Source organism: Urocitellus parryii, chromosome 3 (genome assembly GCF_045843805.1).
Source record: "Urocitellus parryii isolate mUroPar1 chromosome 3, mUroPar1.hap1, whole genome shotgun sequence".
NCBI classification, from domain to species: Eukaryota; Metazoa; Chordata; class Mammalia; order Rodentia; family Sciuridae; genus Urocitellus; species Urocitellus parryii.
Window position 1 is genome coordinate 136,052,621 of NC_135533.1, and position 24,067 is coordinate 136,076,687.

The 24,067-nt window shown below is 45.1% G+C and overlaps 2 protein-coding genes across 2 annotated transcripts in view; both read right to left on the reverse strand.

Moving 5' to 3' along the window:
* The window catches only part of Cfap251 (cilia and flagella associated protein 251), a 65,826-nt gene extending 60,835 nt beyond the window's left edge, over nucleotides 1–4,991 (reverse strand). Inside the window, exons 1-4 of the mRNA XM_026403016.2 lie at nucleotides 4,824–4,991; nucleotides 4,371–4,616; nucleotides 4,071–4,092; nucleotides 3,165–3,535 (exon numbers count right to left, since the gene is read on the reverse strand). Coding sequence (XP_026258801.2) covers nucleotides 3,165–3,535; nucleotides 4,071–4,092; nucleotides 4,371–4,616; nucleotides 4,824–4,991 — 807 coding nt within the window. The remainder of the gene's footprint in view (nucleotides 1–3,164; nucleotides 3,536–4,070; nucleotides 4,093–4,370; nucleotides 4,617–4,823) is intronic.
* Nucleotides 4,992–8,209: 3,218 nt separating this feature from the next.
* Psmd9 (proteasome 26S subunit, non-ATPase 9) lies at nucleotides 8,210–22,738 on the reverse strand. Its single transcript, XM_026402967.2, has 6 exons — nucleotides 22,561–22,738; nucleotides 18,633–18,735; nucleotides 14,941–15,152; nucleotides 13,205–13,306; nucleotides 8,902–8,990; nucleotides 8,210–8,582 (listed from the first exon to the last, which is right to left on the reverse strand). The coding sequence occupies exons 1-6, from the start codon at nucleotides 22,696–22,698 to the stop codon at nucleotides 8,555–8,557; spliced, it is 672 nt and encodes a 223-aa protein (XP_026258752.1). The 5' UTR covers nucleotides 22,699–22,738; the 3' UTR covers nucleotides 8,210–8,554.
* Between the last annotated feature and the right edge of the window lie 1,329 nt (nucleotides 22,739–24,067).

A 24,067-nucleotide genomic window follows, 5' to 3' on the forward strand; every position in this document is an offset into this window, starting at 1 on the left:
GAGGAAGGAGAGGGAATAGGTGGAGCACGAGGATCCCGAGGGTAGTGAATCTCTCCTGAAAGATCCTGAAATGGTGGATATACATCATTCCTTGCTTGTCAAAGCCCACACAGCATACAGCACAGAGTGACCCCCTAACGTGAACCAAGGACTTTAGTTAACAATGATTTGTCAATGTTGGCCCACCGACGCCAACAAATATACTGCTCTTGCAGGATGTTAATAAAAGGGTCACCTGGGGAAGAGGGAGGTGCAAGGGAGCCGATGGGGACTCTCTGTACTCTGGGATCAATTTTCAATAAGCTTAAACTGCTCAAAACTAAGGTCTATTAAAAATTAACCATGGGACTGGGGTTGTGGTTCAGTGGTAGCACGCTTGCGTAGCATGGATGAGGCACTGGGTTCAATTCTCAGCACCACATACAAATAAATTTTTTAAAAAATAAAGGTCCATCAACTTCTTTAAAAATATATATATAATATATATATAAATATAAATAAATAAATATATATATATATATATATATATTTTTTTTTTTTTTTTTTTTTTTAACCAGGGGGCTGGGGCTGTAGCTCAGTGGTAGAACACTTGCCTAGCATGGATGAGGCACTGGGTTCAATCCTCTTAAGTTCAATTTAAAAAAAAAATAGATAAGTAAAATAACTTAAAATTCTTTTTAAAAAATTAGGGACAATTAATCAAACATGGAAGAATGTAGAAAGTGATGTTTGAATGATGAGATGCTAAAATCAGGGAATTATATTGGACTATAGAAACAAAATCGGGAAAGTTTCCTTTCTTATCTTTGAACTAAGTACTTATAAAGTTATATGGATATACCATACATTTTTCCCCAAGACAGACATAGCAGGTAATATTTCCCTCTCCTTCATTCTTCATTCTCTGTCCTGTTCTGTTTCCATGTGCCTGTTCCTTATAATTTATATTTCTATTTAGATCTTTTACTGTGTGGGCGTGAGTGGTAGAACGATGGAATCATAATTGTCTCAAGCTGCAACTTCTAGGAAAAGAATTATTTAATATTTGGTTCTTAAAAGCTGATTCATGCAAATGAAATTGTTCTTTTGGAAAGTCGCTAATCCTAAAAGGATCATCATATTCATCCTGAAAATTAATTTTTTCATTTTGTAAATTAGTTATAAAAAGCAAACATTTCTGGACAGACTCCTCTCCTCAGCTACAGCAGCTCTTCCCAGGTCAACTGGGCTGCTTTCACCCAGTGATGATGGGACTCGTCACCTAGCAGAGTGTTAATGCCTATATTCTATATCAGCTCTAACGTGGGGGACAAATGACCAGGAGGGAGCCACCTCTTACCTCAGCCTTTTGCTAAAACATGCTGATGTGAAAAATAAAATTTTATTGTCAAGCCTGAACTTCTCTGTGTGTGATATTCCTGAGATCCTGCTCATAAGAACATGATTACTTTGTTTCCTGGCTGGGTGGAATTCATGGTTATGTCTTTTGCCAGTAGCATTGTGACTTCTTTCAGGGGACCTCAAAAGAAAAAGGTGGCCACCGGAGGCACAAGAGAGAAGGAGGAGCACATTCCCCATGGCAACTTTTGTGAGAGGGAAGAAGGAATTAGAAGAAACATAAATGGCTACAGAGAAGTGAGCAGTTACATTTAAAAAGAAAAAATGGAGCTACAGGCACCGATATCAGAAACCTTCCAAGACATACCGAGTTTTCCACAAACTTTTTCCACAAATGCAGAATATCTCAGTGGTTAAAAAAGAAAAAAAATTAAACCAAATGTGAGCTGTATGTGTGTGCACCCTATGAGCACACAGTATGTTGGTGTTCGTCAGGAGAAAGATCAGGAAAGACACAGTCTCCCAGATGGAGCAGGGGTTCCCAGGGAATCGAGATGGGTGAGAGTGGGTGTGGGAGAGGGCTCTTCCTTCAGACATGTCTATGTTGTATGACGTCTTTACAAAGAGCACTGATTGGTTTAAACAAAAGAAAAATAATAAAGGAGAAAGGTACTTCCAAAAAGCTAAAGAAACTTGCAAAGATCCAGGAAAGTTTTGGTCCTTCAGAGAGACCAAAGCCGACTGGAACCAGAACTGGGGAGTGGCTCTCCTGGAGGCCAGCGGCAGGCCGGGCATGGATTCCTCGCTCTCGCAGCCATCCTACCTGAGCTCTGGTGAGCTGGAGAAATAAGACCAAAGTCTGGATGGGCCCACAGCCCCATTAGTCTAAATCTCAGGCTGAACAACTGCAGGCTGCGAGGGACCCCTGCTCAAAGAAGGTCAAATCTCTAGAAAGGAGGTTTGTAGCAGTCTGCCTTCCCCACTGGATGACTCCACTCCCCATCGTCCTTGTCCTCAGTATCATACAGTGTAGAACACCCATGGTGGATCACTGTGTTAGGAGCTATGTTGGGTACATTATATGCCATCGGTTGCTGCCAAACTTTCCACAGGCATAAGACTACAGGAAAAAAGAAAAACAGGGCAAATCCTAGGAAATGATTTTCTGAAAGTAGCAGATGGAGGAGGAAGAAGGGGAAAAAGAAAAAAAACCCTGCTTTTCCTTCTCTGAGTAAATGATAATATTTTTATGCCTCCCAGATGGTGCTTCCCTGGAATATCAGCAGCAGAGGCCGAGACCTTGGGACAGGCTGGTGCTTTGTAAAGCAGTCTCCACTTTCATCACATCTGTCACTTTTCTGGCCAGGATTTGGGGAGCCCATAAAGGCATCAACCCAGTGGAGGGCGGAGAGGTGAGGCAAGAAGGGGAAGGGAAAGAACTGAAGGGACCCGGGAGGTTACAACGTGGCAGGTGGAGAGGAGAGGAAAGAGGGAGGAGGGAGAAGAAGGTGGGAAAGGAGAAGAAAAGGAAAGAGGGTGAGAGGAGAGGGAGAAAAGTCAAGGGGAGAGAGGGAGGATGAGATTTTGAGTCTCTTGCTCAAAACAGCACCCTATGCAACAAACTATGCATGGAATTTCCTGCCCGTTGAGCAACAGTATTGAACCCAGATGGAGCGTTCATGTTCCCATTCATCACACATGTCCAACCAGAGTTCTTAGCTTAAAAAGCATCTTTCTGGTGGGACGTTCTCCAGACACACATGCAATTCTCCTGTTTTCCCATACTCTCCAAGCACCAGGGAAATGAAGATGCACTTTATGCTTACCAAGGGGTACACAGGGGTGCTCTCATCCTTTTGGAACAAGGAATCCTCTGTGGTGGTGGACACCAGGGACTCCTTGGAGGCCCTTTCTTTTTCTCCTTTTTCAGTGAGGTTGTATGACTCTTTCTTTTCATGTGTCCTTTCATCCTCTTCTGATTCTGTGGCTTCCTGTTCTGATATCAAATCCCCTTTTGCTTGTTCCACTGTGTCTTGGGGAGCTTCTCCAGGTTTCTCCTCAAGCTCTTCTGGGAACTGCCAATCTGTCTGATCAATCTCATTACTGATTTGCTCCAAATCCAGAAATGAATGTTGTGAGCTGAGATCTCTTAAAATTTCATTTATTTCAGAATTGTCTGATGGTAAGGAAGACTTATCTCCTTGGGTTTCCTTTAAAAAGAAATAAAAGGAGATTGTGATTCTAAACACAGTGCCTCCTGCACATTCTCCTATTTATTGTTCCCTCTATTCTTCACCAGCCAGTCTTGGTGTTAGCCTCACCTTGGAATTATGAGATGTTTTTCATAATGTGTCAGGAGCCTGGCACATTTTGTATTAAGAAATGAGTCCAAGGGGCTGGGGTTGTGGCTCAGTGGTAGATGGCTTGCCTAGCATGTGGGAGGTACTGGGTTCGATTGTCAGCACTGCATATAAACAAATAAATGAATAAAGGTCCATCAATAACTAATAGAAAAAAAATGAGTCCTGGGTGAGTCTGGATTTATTCTCCGCCTACTAGCAGGCAACGACAGTAAAATCATTCTTTTAAGTGTCACTGGTGGTCTCCAAAAGCCTGCTAGACACAGTTATTTATGTTGGGCCAGGGCTGAGTTCTCCCCCACTAGGAACAGACTGGGGAGGCCAATACCACTGTTATTGCACTGATGCTAAGATGAGCCCACTTCCACTAACCCCTACTGCCCTTTAAAGTCAGCTTAGTGCACGCCTCCCTCCAGGGAACTTGTCCTGATCATCCTCCTAAATGGGTTAAATTGACTTTTTTTTTTTTTAATCTCTTGTGCATCTCACAATCCCGGCACCTCCATGTTGCTTTATGTATGCAGTTGTGGGTCTGCCTCCAGACATACCCTAGAGCTCCTTAATTAAATGGATTGTGTCTTATTTGGTTTTGTATCCCCAGAGCCTGGTGTATATTGAGTATTCAATTAATGATTTTGAATGAATGGAGGAATGAATTACAATTCTACTTACCAGGAAAGCTCCTGAAATGGATGATTGAGAACTAGAAAATTCTTTCTCCAAACTGATCATGGACATGATTTCTGAAGGTATCACTGTGATGTCCTCCTGGACTCCTGCAGCCTCTTCTTCCTCAGTTTTTCCAAACTTGTCCTCGGTTTCTTTTACAACAGCCTCTTCCTCCTTCACCACCACCTCCTCTTTCTCTGCCTCTCCTTCCTCCTCACCTTCACCCTCTTCTTCTTCCTTCTCCTCTCCCTCATCTCCCTTCTCCTCTTTTGTTTCTTCTCTCCACTCCTCCTTATCCCCTTTCCCCTCCTTCTTTTCTTCCTCTTCCTCCTCCTCCTCCTCCTCCTCCTCCTCTATCTCTTCCCCTTCCTCCTCCTCCTCCTCCTCCATCTCTTCTCCTTCCACCTCCTCTTCCTCCACCTTTCCCCCTTCCTCCTCCTCCTCCTCCTCCATCACTTCCCCCTCCTCCTCCTCCTGAGATTCTCTCCATACTGATGTGTCGTCTTCTTTTGATTTTTGCTCATTTTCTACCTCTTTATAATTCAAATTGTATTCTTCTTCTTCCATGTCTGTTTCTTCACTTTCTTCTGCTTCTTCCGGGACATTTTCTTCTGCATGAGACATTCTTCTCTGTAGAGGTTCCTCTAGAGAGATATTGATCATAATAATCAGCAAGCCCCATTTTGATTCCTGGGTGTACTATCCTATTGATGAAATGTGCAATACCAGCTCTGATTTCTTTACACAGGAATAAAAGGAATATCATATTTTTTTGTGTTACTGGGGATGGAGGCCATCCAGGCATCTCTACCACTGAGCTACATCCCTAGCCCTTTTTTTAGTGGGGGAGAGTGGGTAGGTACCAGGGATTGAACCCAGGAGCCTTAACTACAAGGCCACATCCCCAGCCCTCTTTTTTAAAATATATTTTAAAATTTAAGTCTTTTTTTAAAAAATGTTTTAGTTGTAGATAGACATAATACCTTTATTTTTATTTATTCATTTTTATGTGGTACTGAGGATCAAACCCAGTGCCTCACACACACTAGGCAAAAGCTCTGCCACTGAGCTACAACCCCAGCCCTATATTTTTAAATTTAGAGACAGGATCTTGCTAAGGTGCTGAGGGCCTTGCTAGGTTGCTGAGGCTGGCTTTGAACTCATGACCCTCCTGCCTCAGCCTCCCAAGCTATAGGCATGGGCTAATGTTCCCAGCTCCCTCCCCCATTTTTTTAAAAAACTGAGATAAGGTTTTGCTGAGTTGTCCATGTTGGCCCGGGAAATTGCAGTCCTCCTGCCTCATCCTCCCAAGTAACTGGGATTATAGGTGTGTGCCACCACACCCAGCAAGAATGTCATATTCTTGGGAAAGTCCAGCCTGAATCTTAAAAATATTGATTCCATGCCCTCTCATCTTTCTAGGAATATGCTTAGAGCCTTCTAATTCATTTAAAATATATTCACATTCCCACAGGCAGCAAAATTCATAACCTAGGCATTAGCAATGACTCCAAGGACACAAATAAGAGAATAAGCAGTGTAGCTTTGTGGTTAAAGCATGGGTTTTGTAGTCAAAGCCTTGCATTGAATCCCATTTCTTTGCCTCACCTGCACCATGACCTTAGGCAAGTCGCTTTACCCCTCAGAATCTAAATTTGCTCACAGGCAAAATCAAAATGATAATACTAAATTCAGGGCTTGTGAAGATTAGATAAGGCGCCAAGTGCCCAACACAGTTCCGGCACACAGCGCAGGGGGAAAAAAGGTAATGGTCAATATGAGGATAAAAGCAACCCTAATTTTGCAAAGAAATGAACACTTTAAAAGCCCTCTGACATACTCTTTTCATTTTTTTTCTTACAACAAACACGAGTTAGAGGCGAAGCCACTGCAAAAGCTAGCAGCAGCTGACTCCCCATCTGAGAAAGCGCTGCTCCCACCAGGAGCCCCAGGAGGGACCCAAACTGCCAGGCACCTTGGCCCGCGGGACATGAGGCTTGGGGAGGGGACAGGTGCGTGGGTCTGTGGGGGCAGAGCCCAGCGCCGTAGCCTCCTCCTGCACCCCCAGCCACCGGAGGCCGCGACCCCCACCGGCCCCTGGACTCTGCCCTAGACTCATAGAGCGCGCCCACCTTGCTCCTCAAAAAGCTGGGGTCCTGCCTCCTGCAGCCCTCAGCTGGTTTTGGACTTTCACCAGGCACCTTCTTCACCAGCTCCCTAGTTACGGTTGCCACCCAAGCTCCATCCCCATGGTAACGGCTGCCGCCTGCCGGGGCATCTGACCGTAAAGCGAGAGGTCAGGGCCATGGTCACGTGCGCAGAAAGAGGCTGCGAGCCGGGCCCGCGCGCCCCCTGCCGGCCACTGGGGTAGCAGCTCTTACTCCCCTTGCTCTTTGACACTCCAGGAACTCTCCCTGGCTTTCCCCATGGTGTCATCCCCCGAGAAACTGCAACTACCAACACTGGCAATTCTGACTTTTCCAAGGCTGGCCATGATTATGTGAAGTGGAATGAACTATTTGATAAAATTCCTCTTGCCAAAAGCAAACTGAACTTCCTAGTCTCACGAACACAACACAGGTCTATCACCTGCCTCTGGCTGAGACATTGAAGGCACAGAGAATTTGGGCTAGCAGGGATTGAATATTATCCAGGTTGAAGGATCTTGTTGTTCTTATCACAAAAATTCTTCAAAACCAACGTGGTTAAATCATTTAGGGTCAAACTGACTCCCAGCCAGAATCGCACAGGAGAGTGCAACAGGTGGCTATTCTGGGCTTTCCAAGGGGAGGCCTGCAGGAAACCAGCCAAGGTACTGCTACAGAAGACTCTCTGCTGCTATCATTTTAGAAGGTGAATGATTCTTCCCCACTCCCACCTCCCACCATGTCCCCACTGCTGCTAAGCTGATTCATATGCACACAGCTCAAAGGAACAAAGGAGATACCAAGGGATAAACTGAATGGTGCAAGCTGTTTATTATAGTCTGGGACTTACAAAAAGAGATGGAAAATATTTGTAATCAGAACATGGAATTTATACAGCATCCACTGGTACACAGCATGTCTGTGGCTATAAAAGGGAAGACGTGAGGCTGTACGGCAGGACAGTTGTGAGAAGATGCTCCTACGATGCCTTTCAAATTGAGCATGAAAACCCACCGTGGAAGCACACACCAATATCGACTGCCATCAGGGGAAGCTGGTATCTGCATCTAACTCCAGAAAATCCAATCCTAAGTAATACAGGCTTCCTGGCAGAATGTGGCACACCTCCCCAAAAACACAAAGTGGTCTGCAAGAGCTGGGGAAATAAACACTGGAACAAGAAATTAAGATGCAGAGTCCCAGGAATCACTGAAACCCAAAGAGAGAATGAAAGGCAGAAAGCAGCATCATCTTCAACAGTCAGATCTGTAAACACAATTTTGAGCATACCTTAGTTCACAAAACTGTTGTTCTTAGGACATGGCTGGAAAGTTCGAGGGTAAAAAGTCAATTTAGAAGTAAATTTGCAGGAGTTTTTATTCTAGAAGTGAAGGGAGCTTGCTGCCCTCTGGTGAGTTACTGAAGAGGAAGCTGGCACACACTGAGCCACCCAGGGAACCTCCTGGCTTTCCTCATTCTCCAAAGGGAGCTATGGTGGCTGTAGAGGCTCAGAGGCTAAGGATACCAAACTACTGTGTCCAGAGTAGCAATGGTTCAATGCAAAGAAAGTTGCTGGCTTCAGCCCAATTGCTGTTTTGTTTTGTTTTGCCCAACTTTAAGAATATTTCAACCCCATCTGAGCTTAGGTTTTGAGAGGTTCCTAATAAATTAAGCTTGGATGACAACACAGTCATATCAGAACTGCAAAAACAGTGTTTATTTGAAAAACAAAATTCCTAAAGGAATAAAGTCACATAGGCACCTGCCAGAATAACTCCCGCCCACTTGCCCACAATCCAGAGAATTCCCATTTTGGGACATGGCCCAATGTGCCAAAGATGCCAAGCACAAATCTCGTTTTTAATGACTTAATCCAGAGAGATACATTGGGAGGCCACAGCATCTCCACCACCTAGACGTCCGGCTTCCAGCCTCTTCCAGATCCTTACTCTTTGGGAGTGAAGAGAATGAGGAAATTCCCACCAGGCCCTCGGGCAGGGCAAGGGAAGAAGCTTTCCTGTTACTGTTTCCCAGGGACAGTCATCTTTGCAGAGGAATGATGTTGCAGCTACAAGGAAGAAGAGGAATGGCATCAGTCTGGTGGCCCACTGGGGAGGGCGAGCAGGTAAGCCCTTGGGAGCTCCTCACCAACACCCTTTCATTCTCTCAAAGCAAATGCCCAGCTGATGAAAGGCCCAGAGACCCTCAGGAGACCCTGAGGCTCTCTCTGCCTCTACACCTAGAGCCTCCTTGCTACCATAAGCCTTTGTCTCAGTTTCTACATATTCTGGGGATTCCCACAATTCAGCAAGCCCCCTGGAATTCCCCACTTTATGGCTAACACTCCACTGACGCTGCAGTGTGCACGAGTGAGGCAGATACCTTACCCCAGCAGGCCTTTCCCGGCCCAGCGCGTTGGAACAAGCCTGAGCTGCTGTCTCTCCCCTCTACGGATTACTGTCACATTCAGGGGTTTCTGCGAGAAAAATAAGATTGTTTCAGGTTCAACTTAATATTCAAAAGGATTCAGGTTCAAACGTTGACATGTCATTTTGTGCCCACTGAGTTGACCAAGATTTGTATTTTATTTTATATATTTATTTAATTTTTTTTTTTAGCTGTAGTTGGACACAATACTTTTATTTTATTTATTTATTTTTATGTGGTGCTGAGGCTTGAACCCAGCTCCTTGCACATGCTAGGCGAGTGCTCTACCACTGAGCCCCAGCTCCAGCCCCCAAAATTTGTATTTTAAAGCAAAACCCTGCAGTTGGCAACAGTGTGGGCCCCTGGGGCCAGTGGGAATACAAACTGGTGCCATCTTGCTGGAGAAATGTGTTCCCCTCAAAAATATTTACAGGGTACTATGTAAGATACATTTTACAAAAGCATAAGAAGATACGCAAATAAAGTGTTCATTCCAGGACTGTGTGTGTGTGTGTGTGTGTGTGTGTGTGTGTGTGTGTGTATATATATATATATATATATATATATATATATATATATATTCAAAAACTGAGAATACTCAAAATATCCACCTATAAGATATTATTCAGCTAGGCACAGTGGTGCACGTCTATAATCACAGAAATTCAGGAGGATGAGATGGGAGGATTGCATGTTTGAGGCCAGCCTCAGTAACTTGGCAGGACTCTATCTCTAAATAAAATATAAAAAAAGGGCTGGAGATGTGGCTCAGTGGTTAACCCTCCCCGGGTTCAATCCCCAGTACTACTACTACTACTACTAATAATAATAATAATAATTTTAAAAAGGGCTGGGGATGCAGCTCTGTGACAGAACACTTGCCTAGCATTCACCAAGTTCCAGGTTTAATCCCCATGACCACACACCAAAAAAAAAAAAAAAAAAAAGAGGAGGAGGAGGAGGAAAAAAAAGAACAAAACTGTCCAGAGTTACATGCAGTCAGGTGCGCTGGCATGTCTATAATCCCACAAGTTCAAGGCCTCCTCCCCCCTCCACTTTCCTTGATTCTGGGATTCAATCACCTTCCTTTGGGTGCTCTGCTCCTCCCACCTCAGGACCTTGAACCTCTGGATTTGCCTTTTGGACAATTTCATATGAGTGGGTCATATAATATGTGGGCTTTTGCATCAGGTTCTTCATTTAGCACCAGGTTTTCATGGTTCACCGATGTGCTTTATTCCTTTTTTTTAAATTTTATTTGTTCTTTTTAGTTATACATGACAGTAGAGTCCATTTTGACATTCTTACAAACATGGGATATCTTATTCTAATTAGGATCCCAGTCATGTGGATGTACATGATGTTGAGATTGACTGCGGTATTCATATATGTACACAGGGAAAGTTATGTCTGATTCATTCTACTGTCTTTCCTATTCCCATCCCCACTCTCTTCCTCCTTCATTCCCCTTTGTCTAATCTATTGAATTTCTATTCTTCCTCTCACCCCCCTTGTTGTGTGATAACATCAAGAAATCAAAGAGAACATTCACCCTTTGGTTTTGGGGAATTGGCTTATTTCACTTAGCATGGTAGTCTCCAGTTCCACTTATTTACCAGCAAATGTCACAAACTCACTCTTCTTTATGGCTGAGTAATATTCCATTATACATATATACCACATTTTCTTTATCTATTCATCTGTTGAAGGGCACCTAGTTTGGTTCCATAGTTTAACTATTGTGAATTGTGCTGCTGTAAACATTAATGTGGCTGTGTCATTGTAGTATGCTGATCTTAAATCCTTTAGATATATACCGAGAAGTAGCATAACTGAGTCAAATAGTGGTTCCATTCCTAGTTTTTTAAGAATCTTCATATTGCTTTACAGAGTTGGTTGCACCAATTTGCAGTCCCACCAGCAATGTATGAGTGTACCTTTTCCCCCCACATCCTCACCAACATTTATAGTTACTTACATTCTTGATAATTGCCATTCTGAATGGAGTAAGATGAAATCTCAGTGTAGTTTTAATTTGCATTTCTCTAATTGCTAGAGATGGTGAACATTTTTTCATGTATTCATGTATTGTTGACCATTTTTCTTCTTTTGAAAAGCATCTGTTTAGTTCCTTTGCCCATTTACTGATTATTTGGGTTATTTGTAGTTTTTTGGTGTTAAGCTTTTTGAGTTCTTTGTATCCTGGAAATTAATGCCTTATCTGAGGTACAGGTGGCAAAGATTTTCTCCTATTCAGTAGGTTCTCTCTTCACACTCCTAATTATTTTCTTTGCTGGGAAGAAGCTTTTCAGTTTCATACCATCCCATTTGTTGATTTTATTTCTTGTACTTTAGGAGTCTTACTGATGAGGTCAGTTCGGTGACATATTAGAGTGCTGGCCCTGCATTTTCTTCTAGTAGGTGCAGGGTTTCTGGTCTGATACGTAGGTCTTTGATCCGCTTTGAGTTTTGTGTAGGGTGAGAGACAGGGGTTAAATTTCATTCTACTACATACAGGTTTCCAGTTTTCATAGCGCCATTTGTTAAAGAGACTATCTTTTCTCCAATGTATGTTTTTGGTGCCTTTGTCTGGTATGAGACAACTGTATTTATGTGAGTTTGTCTCTATGTCTTCTATTCTGTTGGTCGTCTTCCTGTTTTGGTGCAATGCCATGCTGTTTTAGTTGCTATAATTCTGTAGTATAATTTAATGCCAGGTATTGTGATGCCTCCTTCTGGCTAAGGACTGCTTTGGCTCATTCCTTTTTTTTTTTTTTTTTTTTTGGACACAATACCTTTATTTTATTGGTTTATTTTTTTATGTGGTACTGAGGATCAAACCCAGTGCCTCACGTGCTAGGCAAGTGGCTACCACTGAGCCACAACCTCAGGCCCTGGCTCATTCCATTTTAAGACTGAATAAAATATGCATTGTTTTTATAATAAAGACTATTTATTTATTTTTGTAATGCAGGGAACTGAATCCAGAGCTAGGCATATGCTCTATCACTGAGTCACACTCTAGCCAGACAATAATGTTTTTAACTGAAGATTTACTTTTTTGAAAATATATGCACTAGGGGCTTGAGATGTGGCTCAAGCAGTAGCATGCTCGCCTGGCATGCGTGCGGCCCAGGTTCGATCCTTAGCACCACATGCAAACAAAGATGTTGTGTCTGCTGAAAACTAAAAAAAAGACAGAAAATATATACACTTGATCCAGAAACTGCACCTTAAGTAAGTTATCTGAAGAAACAGAGATTTATCTACAAGATTTATCTCCTTACTTCCATAAACTTGAAAACTATCTAAATGGATAAAACAGAACGCTGTTAACATTAACATTCAGCACCATGAAAATTTTTTTTGAACATATAAAAACAGATATTCAACTTTTTCCAGTAGTCAAGACAATACAAATTAAAACAAAATGTCAACTTTGCAAAAATTTTAAAAGATCAATACACATATTGATCAGGGTGTAAATTAGTAAAACCTTATCAAATTACCTTAAACATGCATACTCTTCAAGCTTATGAACCTACTCATTAGTATCCATGGAGAGAAACACACGTGTACAGTCACATACAGTGTGCCCCACTCTTCACACTGGCACAGAGCTGGCGATACCTAACCATCCCCCGTATCAACAACAGAGTACTACGCGACAGTGAAAAAGAGCAAGGCATGAGCCCAAGTGAACAGACCTCCAGAAACACTGTTACATGAAAACAGGAACAGGAAACAGGAGGGGGATTTGAGGTAGGGTGGCTAGGAAAGGCCTTGCTGAGAAGGTGTCAGTAGTGTAAAGAGGAGGGCAGTGAGGAAGGAAAAGCCTTGGGGTAGAGGGAACAGCAAGTGCACAGGCTCTAAACAGGGACTGCGCTGAGCAACAGCTGTGAGGCAGCCAGGGCCCCATCACTGCTTCCAGGCTACCCACAGATGCTTCCCGTCAGAATATCTGGGTCCCCTCCTCCAATTCATACTCGGAAATCCTGATCCCCAGTATGAAGGTACCAAAAGGTGGGACCTCTGGTTGGCATCAGGCCATGAGAGTGGAGCCCTCATGCTGAGACTCATGAGGATGCAGTGGCAACGTGGCATCGGTGGACTGGGAAGCAGCCTGCACCAGACCCTGAGTCTGCAGGGCCTTGCTCCTGAGCTCCCCAGCCTCCAGAACAGTGAGCTGTATGCTTCTGCTGTTTGTAGCCCCAGTATATGTAGCTTCCAACCTGCCAGGGAGCCCCCGACTCCCCAACTCACCTCCTCGCTGTGCTGCACCACACTGCCAATGTTGTGCAGCGACTGGAAGTTCTGGGTGTTCACAGAGCCAAACTCCACAATCTCATCATCCACCTGCAGACCCTAAAGAGAGAAGAGGAAATGAAGACCAAGGCTAAGGGACATGTGCTCCTGGAGTTCTCCACCCTTCAAGACCCACTTCAAGCCAAGGTCAAGAGGAGATTTCCTATAAGGGAGAACAGCAGGCTGAAAGCGAACATCAGGGATTTAAATACCTCATGCAGGAAGGGACAGTAGGCAACTGGGCCACTTCCTCCCCAGGGTTCCTTCTAGGTCTCTCCAGAAAAATGCTTCTCTCTGGGGCCCAACCCCAGGTTCAAAGGCAGGAAGAGGCAAGCCAGTCTTAGGTCAAGATTTAGATGAGATAGATATTTGCACTCAAAGACCAAAAAGCTGTCACAGGCCTGAGGCTGACCAGGAGGAGAGTAATCCTTTGTTCTCAGTCCCAAGAAGGAAGATCACCACTCATTCACCCTTAACAAATACTGGTTGTGAACCAACTATAGCACTGTACTCGAGGCTGTGGATACAGCTGTGAATAAAACAGAGCTTGTGCACAACTTAGAGTCCTGTGATATTGGTGATCACAAGATGATTGGCAGGTCTTGGATTCAGGACCCAGTTCTTCCTCTTGGGAGCTATCAATGCCAGCACAGGTTACCTCAGGTCTTCAAAGCTTTTCCTCATGGGTCAAACAGAGTAAAGATTGGCATCTATCCCAGAGGGTGGCTGTGGTGTTAAACTTAACTACAAGTCTACATGCTAAGCTGGACACGAATGTCCACAGCAGCTTTCTTAACAGCTCTAAAGTGGAAACAATCCAAATGCCTATTAGCTGACAATTGGATAAACACAATCTGGCACAGCCATGCAGGGGAATGTTATTCAGCCCCAAAAAGGGAGGGAGCATGGACACCTGCTGCAACGCAGAGGAACCTGGAAAGCCTGATGCTGACCAAAAGACACACTACATCGACCACTCCCTTTCTATTAAAGGCCCAGGACAAGCAAATCCACAAAACAAAAGGCGGATTAGAGGTTGCCAAATCGGAGGCAGCTACCTGGGACCACAGGGCTTCTTTTTAGGATGATGAGAATGTTTTTTATTTCTGATCATGTATTCATGTGTGATCACAGGAAAGTCATGCCTGATTCATTCTCCTGAGAATTTTTTAAACTGACTGTGGTGATGGATGCACAATGCTCTGTGAAAACACTAGAAGTCTCTTAATTGTATGCTTAGATAGGTAATTTATAACGTGTGAATACTATCTCAATAATGCTATTAAATTAAAACAGCAAACAAACCCTGTTAAGATATACAACTCATGCCTTGAGCAAACAGTAGCTCAGCATTCCCACCTACTCTTCAATACCAAAATAAAATGAGCCCCAAGAAGAGAGTCCCTCTCTGTCTCTGGGGACATTTGTCACCTTCCATCTTGTGTCCCAGCTGTCACTGGGAACAGGTCTCTCCCCCCAACCAGTTTGGTGAGCAGCAGGGTTTGACCCCTCTCCAAAATCCTGACCTCCTATACACAGTAGACCTTGACCAGTGCTTGTTGAAGTGTGAAGGAATTCAGAGCTGCAGCACAAAGAGATAGGGTCGGGTCCCCACAGCCTGTCCCGCCAGAGCCCATGACCACCGACCCACAGTGCTCCTCCCTGGGTATGGATTTGGGGCTGGGCTGGATTACCGCAATGCTGGCTGGAGAGCCAGGGCTGACGCTGTTCACTTTGGCGAAGGCCTGTGACAGGCCGTGGCCCTCATTGTGGCTCATCCTGTGGCTCATGGCCTCCTCCTGAGCCTCAGCCAAGTCCCGCGCCTGCTTCTCCTTGTCGTGAGCATGCAGCTGGTGTAGGGCCTCTTCTACCTGCTTCATCACCGCTTTGTGATCATTCTGCAGGCCTGGGGGAGAACCGTCACATCAGGGGCACAGGACACCTGCACTCACTCACTGAGCATTTAGAAAGTGCCTGTTACATGCCAGACCTAGGGACAGAGGCTGAGGACAAATCTCGAACAAGACAAAAGGACCTTCCTTCCTGAAGTGTGCTGGCTAGAGAGAAAGCAGCTGTGGAACAGTCACCACAATAACATGCAGCGACCCCCGTGTGGGCCCAGCCTGTCGAGGACATCAGGCAGGGTTTCCAAAAGGCAGGGCAGCCCTGGCTGAGACCTAAGGGAGAGCGGAAGTAGACCTCAATTGTGAGTGAAGGGCAAGCATGGTGCTCAAGCAATTGAGTAAGGCGGGCTCTGCACAAGAAAGATGTCACTTTGCTCCTTATAGTTTGAGAAAGAAAATTGAGGCATAAGCCTCATAATACATGCTGGGGCACTCTACCCTGTCTGGGAGAGGCCGCAGTTGTTAGCTAAAGGCTCCTTGCTACTGGGCTCTATCCAACTAGAGCGATTGGGAGGCAAGGACCATGTCTCCAAATCCTTGGTTTTCCTAGGGAGGAAAAAAAACAGGAAACTGAGAGCTTATGGATGAAATTCTCTGATTTTCTGGTACAAAAGGCTAATTCAAAATAATCACCATGCCAGTCAAACAAGTCCTGCCTTGGTTAGTCCAGCATAGCACTGGCATTTTGATAACTGTTTTTTAACCTCAAAACAACTTATCCTGCTGCTCTGGATTCCACCTCTTTGCCCACACAAATCCTTCTTCAGAGTTTCAAAGAAGGCCTGGGCACACCTTCACTGTCACCCACATCTGGCATCTGTGGGACACAGCCTGTCAGACTTTCCAGGAGCCTTCGACTGTGGGCTTAACTCCATCCCTGTCACTATGGAGCAAAGGCAAGGTCCTCAGATATTCCAAGACTCAAGTACTCAACCCACAGGAGCAGGCGGGAGGAAAGAACCCAGAACTGAGCAAATGGAGACACATCCTGGCAGGAAGGCTAAAAACAGAAAGTCTACCACCATGTGGAGAGGTCCATGAGGGTCCCAAGAATCCCCATCAACGCCCAACACCTAGTCAATACTTAATACACAACTACTGGGTAACAGAATAAATGCCTTTATTCACAATATATTACAATTCTATCAGAATTTTAAAAATTTTTTTGATAAATCTTTTTGCAGTAGACTTCAAAAACCAAATTTGCAGTTACAACAAATATACCAGGCTAATAAGCTACTAATCAGGGGAAACTGGGTACAAAATATGTGGGACCTTTCTACATTAATTTCCCAGTTTTTACATAAATCTGAACTGTTCTAAAAAATAAAGCCCGTTTTAAAAATACAATAGTTTAATGAGGAAAGGGGAGGGTAAGAGAGGGTAAAGGGTGGATATGATCAAAGTATGTTACACATATGTACAAACATGCCACAATACAGCCTTTACTCTACACAATTAATACACAAACACAAAAACAAAATGTGAGCCCATGGCCATGCCAATAATCCCAGCAGCTCAGGAGGCTGAGGCAGAAGGATCACAAGTTCAAGGCCAATCTCAACAATTTAGCAAAACCTCGACTCAGAATTAAATAAAAAAGGCTGAGGATGGAGCTCAGCAGTAAAATGTCCCTTCAAATCCCCAGTACTACAAAAATTTTTTAAAAATTAAAAAATAAACTTGTGAGAATAATTTTTCAAAAGACCACCAATGAGGAAGAATTGCTCAACAGAACTTATGTGTAGTAAAGTCATTAAGATGGCACCATAGGGCACCCAAAGAATAGATCAATAGGACAGTGAAAAAAGACCAAGAATAGACCTAAGCATGAGTGAGAATGTGGTATGTGGCAACGCTAGCATTTTAAATTAGAGGGAAAGAGGAGACTATTAATAAATGGTTAGAATATCAAACTTATCATTTGGAGAAAAAGAAGTCAGCAGGTGCTCAGTAGCTCAGTCCCCCTCAAATCTCCCCAGGGTCCTCCTAATGTAGAGGCACACTGCCACATCCCAGGGACTCTAAAGGTTTAGACAAAGTCCCCAAACTTCCCTCAAGCCTGGTCATATTAACATGGCTTTCCCCTTCTCTGTGTCTTTCTATTTCCTATTTATTTTAATCTACAAATGAAGTTCTTCTTTTACCAAAATCTTTAGGGTCAACTGACACTCTTAAAAGGTATCCCATTATCTTATTGTGGCGTGGGGAACTTCAGCTCTGTCAACCCTGGGGTTCCATGTCCCACCAGGGCATGCTGCAGATGAAACCACGGTTCAAACAGATTAAATGTCATTCCTTCAGTGAAAAGCACAGATGATAAATTCCCTTGTAATGAGAGTCCATGGTCAAGACCCACCGCTGCCTACCAGGGGCAGGGTGAGGAATGGCCTCCACAGTGCCCACGGCCTCATTTCTGGAGTCGGTGAACACCTGACCTGCCATGGCAAAAGGAACTTGGCAGACATGGTTAAGGACCCTGAGATGGGGAGATGGCCCTTCATCACAGTGGTCTTGAGAAGTGAAAGAGGAGACAGGAGAGTGAGAGAAAGAGGCGAAGACAGAATCAGAGGCAGGGAAGATGCAAAAGCCTTCAAGACGGAGATGTCCAGGGGCCGGGAAATACAGGTGGCCTCTGGTTGCAGGAACAGGCAAGGAAATGGGACCTTCCCTGAGCTTCCACAGGGAGCCAGCCCTGCGGACTCTTTGAGTTTAGTCCAGTGAGACCCATCTGCACTTCTCACCTCCAGAAAAGTATGCTGAATGTGTGTGGTTTAAAGGCAGGAAGTCTTGTGGGCATTTGTTACAACAGAAACAGAAAACCAGCACCCAGCCTCTGCTCTCTCCCAGTCCCTTAGCTAAAAGCAAATGAATGCATAAAAGATTTCATTCAGGACAGTGATGCACCTGCGCCTGCGGTTGGTCCCCAGCTTTCCTGATGGGCAGAAGGGCCTATGAGGGGAAGGAGAAGTTGACAGAATGGGCAGGAGGCAGGACTTGCAGAAAAGATCCTAGAGAGGGGGTGCTGGCTGGCGCCGGACTCCCCATCTCTTCCTGCCTTTTCTTTCCTGCTTGCAACACGGGCTGCTGACCCCAAAGGAGATGCAGAACCTGGACTTGTGCTCAGCAGCCCAGTGTACACATTTCATGTCTTTTGTTGGAGTGACCATAGTCAGGTCACTACCCTAAACAGCCGAACATGTTCCCTAACACACACACAATGGATTTGACCAGGACCTTAAGCAGCACTGGACTTGGGCTTCTGTAGATCAACAAAGTTTTCTTAAGAACAAAACAAAAAAAATGAAAGCCTCCATGTAGAACCCTCGAGTCTAACTTGCTCCCTTCAGTATGTCCCTTGATGGGGGCAGTGAGATAATCGCATCAAGGAGAGGGGTCAGCAGATATCCTGAATACAGGCCATTCCATTCGTGGCCTTTAGCATCCCGCCATGTAACAAGGAACCCATGAGGGCCACTCACAGATGATGTTGTGCCTCGCGGTGCGAACCTGGTACACGTCCACGTCTGCCCGGGGGTAGCCCTCGAAGTCCACGAGTGGCTCGTTCATCCCAACTCCTTTTTGCTGGAGGAAAAACATGTGGTCAAAAAGATGTCACAGGTGGAGCGTTCTCCATAAGCCATTCCCCAGACCCTTGCCCTTCTGAGCTATAATACAGGTGCAGGAGAGGTGCTTATCTCATGACTTCACAACTACCTGTGAGGTGGGACTAGCCTTTCATCTTTAATATTTAAATTATAAATATTATGCATGAACATGTTCTTTTCTGAAGTTAAAACAGGGAACACAAAACTGAGGTTCCCTCCCGAGCATCACCATGAGCCCACCTCTCCACCAACTCCCCCAAATCCTCCTTCCCCCAGACACCTGGCACCCAGCTAGTCACCCTGAAGTTGGAGGGGGGTGAAAACCCCCACAGAGCTCCCAGCTGTGGCTGAGTTTTCAGTCTTCTAAAAATTAAAAGCTCTACAAGGGCTTTCCAAGATGCTTTTCATCCCCGGAAGGATAAAGACATTACTGGCGACCTCCAAGGAGGGGCACTGTTGTCAGGGGTGGGAAAAAGACTTTTCATCTCATCTTTTTTTTTCATATTTTTGCAGGCTTCAAATTTTGACAATGGGAATGTATTCCCTATTCAAAATAATACATTTATTTTAACATTTTATTTTGAGACAGGGTCTCACTAGTTTTCCTAGGGTGGCCTTTAACCTCTGGGCTCAAGTGATCTCCCTGCCTCAGCCTCCCAAGAAGCTGGGACTACAGGAAGAGGTATGTGCCACCACACAAAACTTGCCTTACTACTTTAAAGTCTCTTCCTACATAAATCAAGGGACAGTGCATAAAAATAACCAAACATGTCACACGGTGTAAGGCAGGGGCTTTGTACCTGGTTAGACAACTTGAGTCCCTGTTCTGCCATGGAGCTGCTGGCGCCTGTGCCTTGCCCTCCTCTCTCTATGCCTCAGTTTCCTCACTGCATGATGGGAACAGACTCGCCCCCCCCTCCCTGCTGCAAGAACTAATGACCTGAGCTCTGTGGACACTCAGCACAGAGCCAGGCATATCCATAGTGTAGAGGGCTGAATAGTGCCCCCCCCAAAGATATGACCACATTCTCACCCCCAGAACCTCTGAATGTGACGTTATCTGGGAAAAGGTCTTTGCAGATGTGATTAAGCTTAGGCTCTTGAGACAAGATCATCCTGGATTCCTCATGGGCCTAAAACCAGTGACGGTGTCCTTGAAACAGAAAGGCAAAGGGGGAGCTGGACACAGCTGGACAGAAGGCCAGGTGGAAATGAAGGCAGGGACTGAGGTCACACAGCTGCAAGCCAAGGACTGCAGGTGCAACCGGAAACTGAGAGGGCATAGGGCACAGGACACAGGACTGGAACCGAGAGCCTCCAGAAGGGACCAATCCTACTGACACACCATGATTTTAGACTTCAGTCACTAAAATTGAGAGAGAATTCTTTTTTTTCTTTTAAGAGAGAGAGAGAATTTTTTAAAATATTTATTTTTTAGTTTTCGGTGGACACAATATCTTTATTTTTTTATTTTTATGTGGTGCTCAGGATGGAAACCCAGTGCCCCGCGCATGTCAGGCGAGTGCGCTACTGCTTGAGCCACATCCCCAGCCCCAAGAATAAATTCTTTTTAAGCCACCAACTTTGTGGCAATTTGTCAGAGAGGCCCCAGGAAACTACCATGCATAGAAAATAACAAATGGAGTCTAATTATTTGTCACTCCAGAGACAAGCTGCCCAGTGTGCACAGCACTGACAGAGCTACCTGTTCACTTTCCTCACCTCTTCTCTGTGTACCCCCAGACCAGTTCCCTGTTGAGGGAGAGGGTTCAACACTCGTCCTCAACACAGAGGGCTCTGGTATGTGTCTCCTTTCTTCCCACAAACACCAGGAGGGACTGGCCTCACAGAATCAACACTACATAAGACACTGCTTCCTAAAGGGTGGGACCTACACCAGTGGCAGCTCACACATAGGTTTAAACAACACTAACTCTGAAATACTTGTTATTACTTGTCTTTCTATGAGAGACATCCCAGTGGCTGAGGGTGGCTTCTCACCATGGTTTTGATTTGCATTTCACCAACAGCTACTCACAGTCAGCACTGTTTCATGTGCTTATTGGCCATTTGTATTTACTATATTTTCTTTGGAAAATGTCTATTCAGATTCTTTGCTTATATTTTGAGTTGTCTTTTTACTATAGAGTTGTAAGTGCACTTACTAAATTCTAGATGCTACCCTTACCAGATATTTTCTAAGGATTTTCCCATTTTATGGCTTGTCTTTTCATCTTCTTGATTATATGCTTTGAAACATGACTTTAATTTTGAAATCCAATTTATCATTTTTGCTTTCATATCTTGTGCTCTTGGTGTCATATCTAAGAAGGTTTTAACTAACTCAAGTTCACTTAGATTTATGCCTATGCTTTATTCTAAGAAATTCAAGTGAGCTGGACACCTGGCAAACGCCTATAATCCCAGGGGCTCATGTGGCTGAGGTAGGAGGATTGGAAGTTCAGAGTCAATTAGGCCATAAGCAACTTAATGAGACCCTGTCTCAAGATAAAAAAAAAATAAAAAGGGCTGGGAACGTGGCTCACTGATTAAGCATCCCTGGGTTCATCCCTGGTACCAAAAAAAAAAAAAAAAAAAAGTTAGACTTTTAACTCTCCATTAAAGGAAAATCAAACATAGAGTAAGATTTCAGGCATAAAGCCTTCAGCAGCAACAAAGCACAGGTAGAAGAAATTGATGTACAGTTATCACCTTAATATGTACCTCATATTTGAGGGAAGAAATCGAAATTTTTCATATACAGAGGAATTACAGATTTTTATTTTAAAATAAAAATATCTGAGTAATATCAATATCAATGTAATAATTGTATATAAGATGTGGATAGTTCTGTCTGCGGTAGAAAAAGTAAGTAAGATTGGAGAAATTGCAGGCAATCTTCTTGAAAGTTCTGGACTGAACAGATCTGTGGTCTGAATCCCACACATGACTTTGAGCAAGTGACTTCCCTTTTCCGAGCTTCAAGGGCACTACCAACTTCATGGTGTAGTTGTCGGGATTCCTGATAAAACCCACAACCCAGCACCCTTCAGGGGTCAGGTGTGCACCCAGTAAAGGTACCTTGGCCTCCACAGGATACATCTTTTCCCATCACACCTATTTGGATATAATTAGCCTCCTCTTTCACTGCAAAGTGATTTGTGGTCTTACACCAAGTGGCATAAGGAACACTCCCTCCTTTGGAGTCAGACAGACCTGAGAAGCACTCCACTCCTGCCATTGCGGAACTAGGCAAGCTTTTGCCCCACTCTGGGTCTCTGTTTCTTCCTTGGACAAAAAGGATATCAGGCCTTGTCAGTCAAGACGTAGTCCTTACACTATCAGCGTCAGCATCAACCAGATGCCAGGTGATTCTCACCTATACTGAGACTCAGTGGACGCTGAGGTAAAACATCAGCAAAGCCAACTTCACCTGTCGACACTGACTACCGCCCCTGCCTCTGCTAATATTGCAGCTCTGTGGCTCCAGGCAGGTCGAAGGAACGCCGCGGCGACCCCTTCCCTAAGGTGGGGACAGAACAGCTCCCACCTCAAGGGTCGCCACGAGGATTAAGCGGACAGGCCAAAGACAGCGCCAGGCACAGAGAGAAGACGCCACAAACGCGTGCCAGAACTGCCAACCCAGCGGCTGAAGCTGCCGCCGCCGAGGCCCGCACTGTCTGCTGCCCACGGACCTCCCCGGGAGCGGAAGACCCACGAACCGCGCCGGAGCGGGACTCCGGTCTCCCGACCTCCCGGCCCTCCCGGGCCCACGCAGGCCGCGCTCCGAGCCCCCACTCACGCCCTCCAGCACTTCGTAATTGGCCTTGATCTGAGCCTCGATCTCCTCCTTGCGACGCATCAGCTCGTGGATGTCGCTGACAGTCGCCGCTCGGGCCCCCGACGAGCTTCCACTCTGCCCCGCGTCCCTATCCGACATCGCGGGCCGCTATCAGGGATCCTGGACGCCCGGCTTCCGGTTACGGACCCCGGAGGAGACTGGGGCTACGGCTCCACCCACGGGCCAAAACACCTCTGCCGTCAGAGAACGCCAGGAGAGGCGAGGCGAGGGGCGGGGTTATCAGAAGCCACACCCCCGTATGAACCCGTGGTCTTAGCCCTAACACAGGGAGGACCGGGTTCTCCTGCCGCTACGCCGAAGAGCACGCAGGCAGTCGTCAGGTGACTCATTTTCGTTCTCATTCACGCAACAAACATTTTTAGGCGCCTGCTGTATGTATGTGCCACAGAACTCTGCCCTGGCGCTCCAATTCAATTCTTCATGTCTTCAGAGCCCTTAAAGATTTACAAAATACATCCCCACCTGTGGGACGCCATTCTCACACGTGATCGGGTGCCTCCCGTTGAGGGTCTGAGGCACTTTGGCAAAAGTCGAAGTTTTTCCCGTCCCTCTCCTGATGAGAGAGCCCATCCGTGTGGGGGTGTGCCTGACCACTGACCCCGGGGACCCAATCGCTGACCCTGACCTTGGAGTGCAGCCCCCCCTCAACCTTCATTGGATGGAATTCTCCCCTGAATCTCTGGTTCCCTAATAAAAGGCTACTCCCCGGCGTGCTCGCTCTCTCTCTCCTGCTAGCCCTGAGTAATCCCTGCTGCCCTGCTGGGCGGCTAGAGGAGCAAACCAGAGAGGGGAGCCGTCTCGGACCTAGCAATAGAATTAAGGTAATTGAGTCTTGTGTTTTTATTTCGATCTCGTCTAACTAACTTTATGCCTAGAACCTCATTAATGAAACCACTGCGCAGGCCGCGTGGTAGATTTGGCGCCCACGAGGGGGGCATTCTAGATTAGTTAGATTGAGTGGGAGCCGGCTATAAAGATAAGAAAAAAAAGATATAAGGATAGGAAAAAGGAAATAAAGAAATAAAGGAAAAATTAAAGATAAAGGAAGAGGTGACATTGGGTCACAAAAGTACCTGGAGTTATTGAAGGAAAGAGACGTTAAATTAATTAAAATGGGAAATTCAACTTCTACTGATAAGGAAATGTACCTGACTATTTTAGACAGTATAATTAATCAGAAAGGGAAACAGATAAAGAAAACTCAGTTATTACAATTTTTAAAGATTGTAGGTGAATATTGTCCTTGGTTTTGCGAACAGGAATCTCCAAATTTACTTACTTGGGAGAAATTAGGAAGGAAGTTACAGAGAGTTTGTATTTCTAATGAATTACCTGGAGGCATTGAAAATATACAGAAAACATGGACAGCTCTAGAAGTTTGTCTTTTTGAATATATGGGCCAGAGTTCGTGGCCCCCTGAGGACCTTTTAAAAGGCATTCAAGGAGC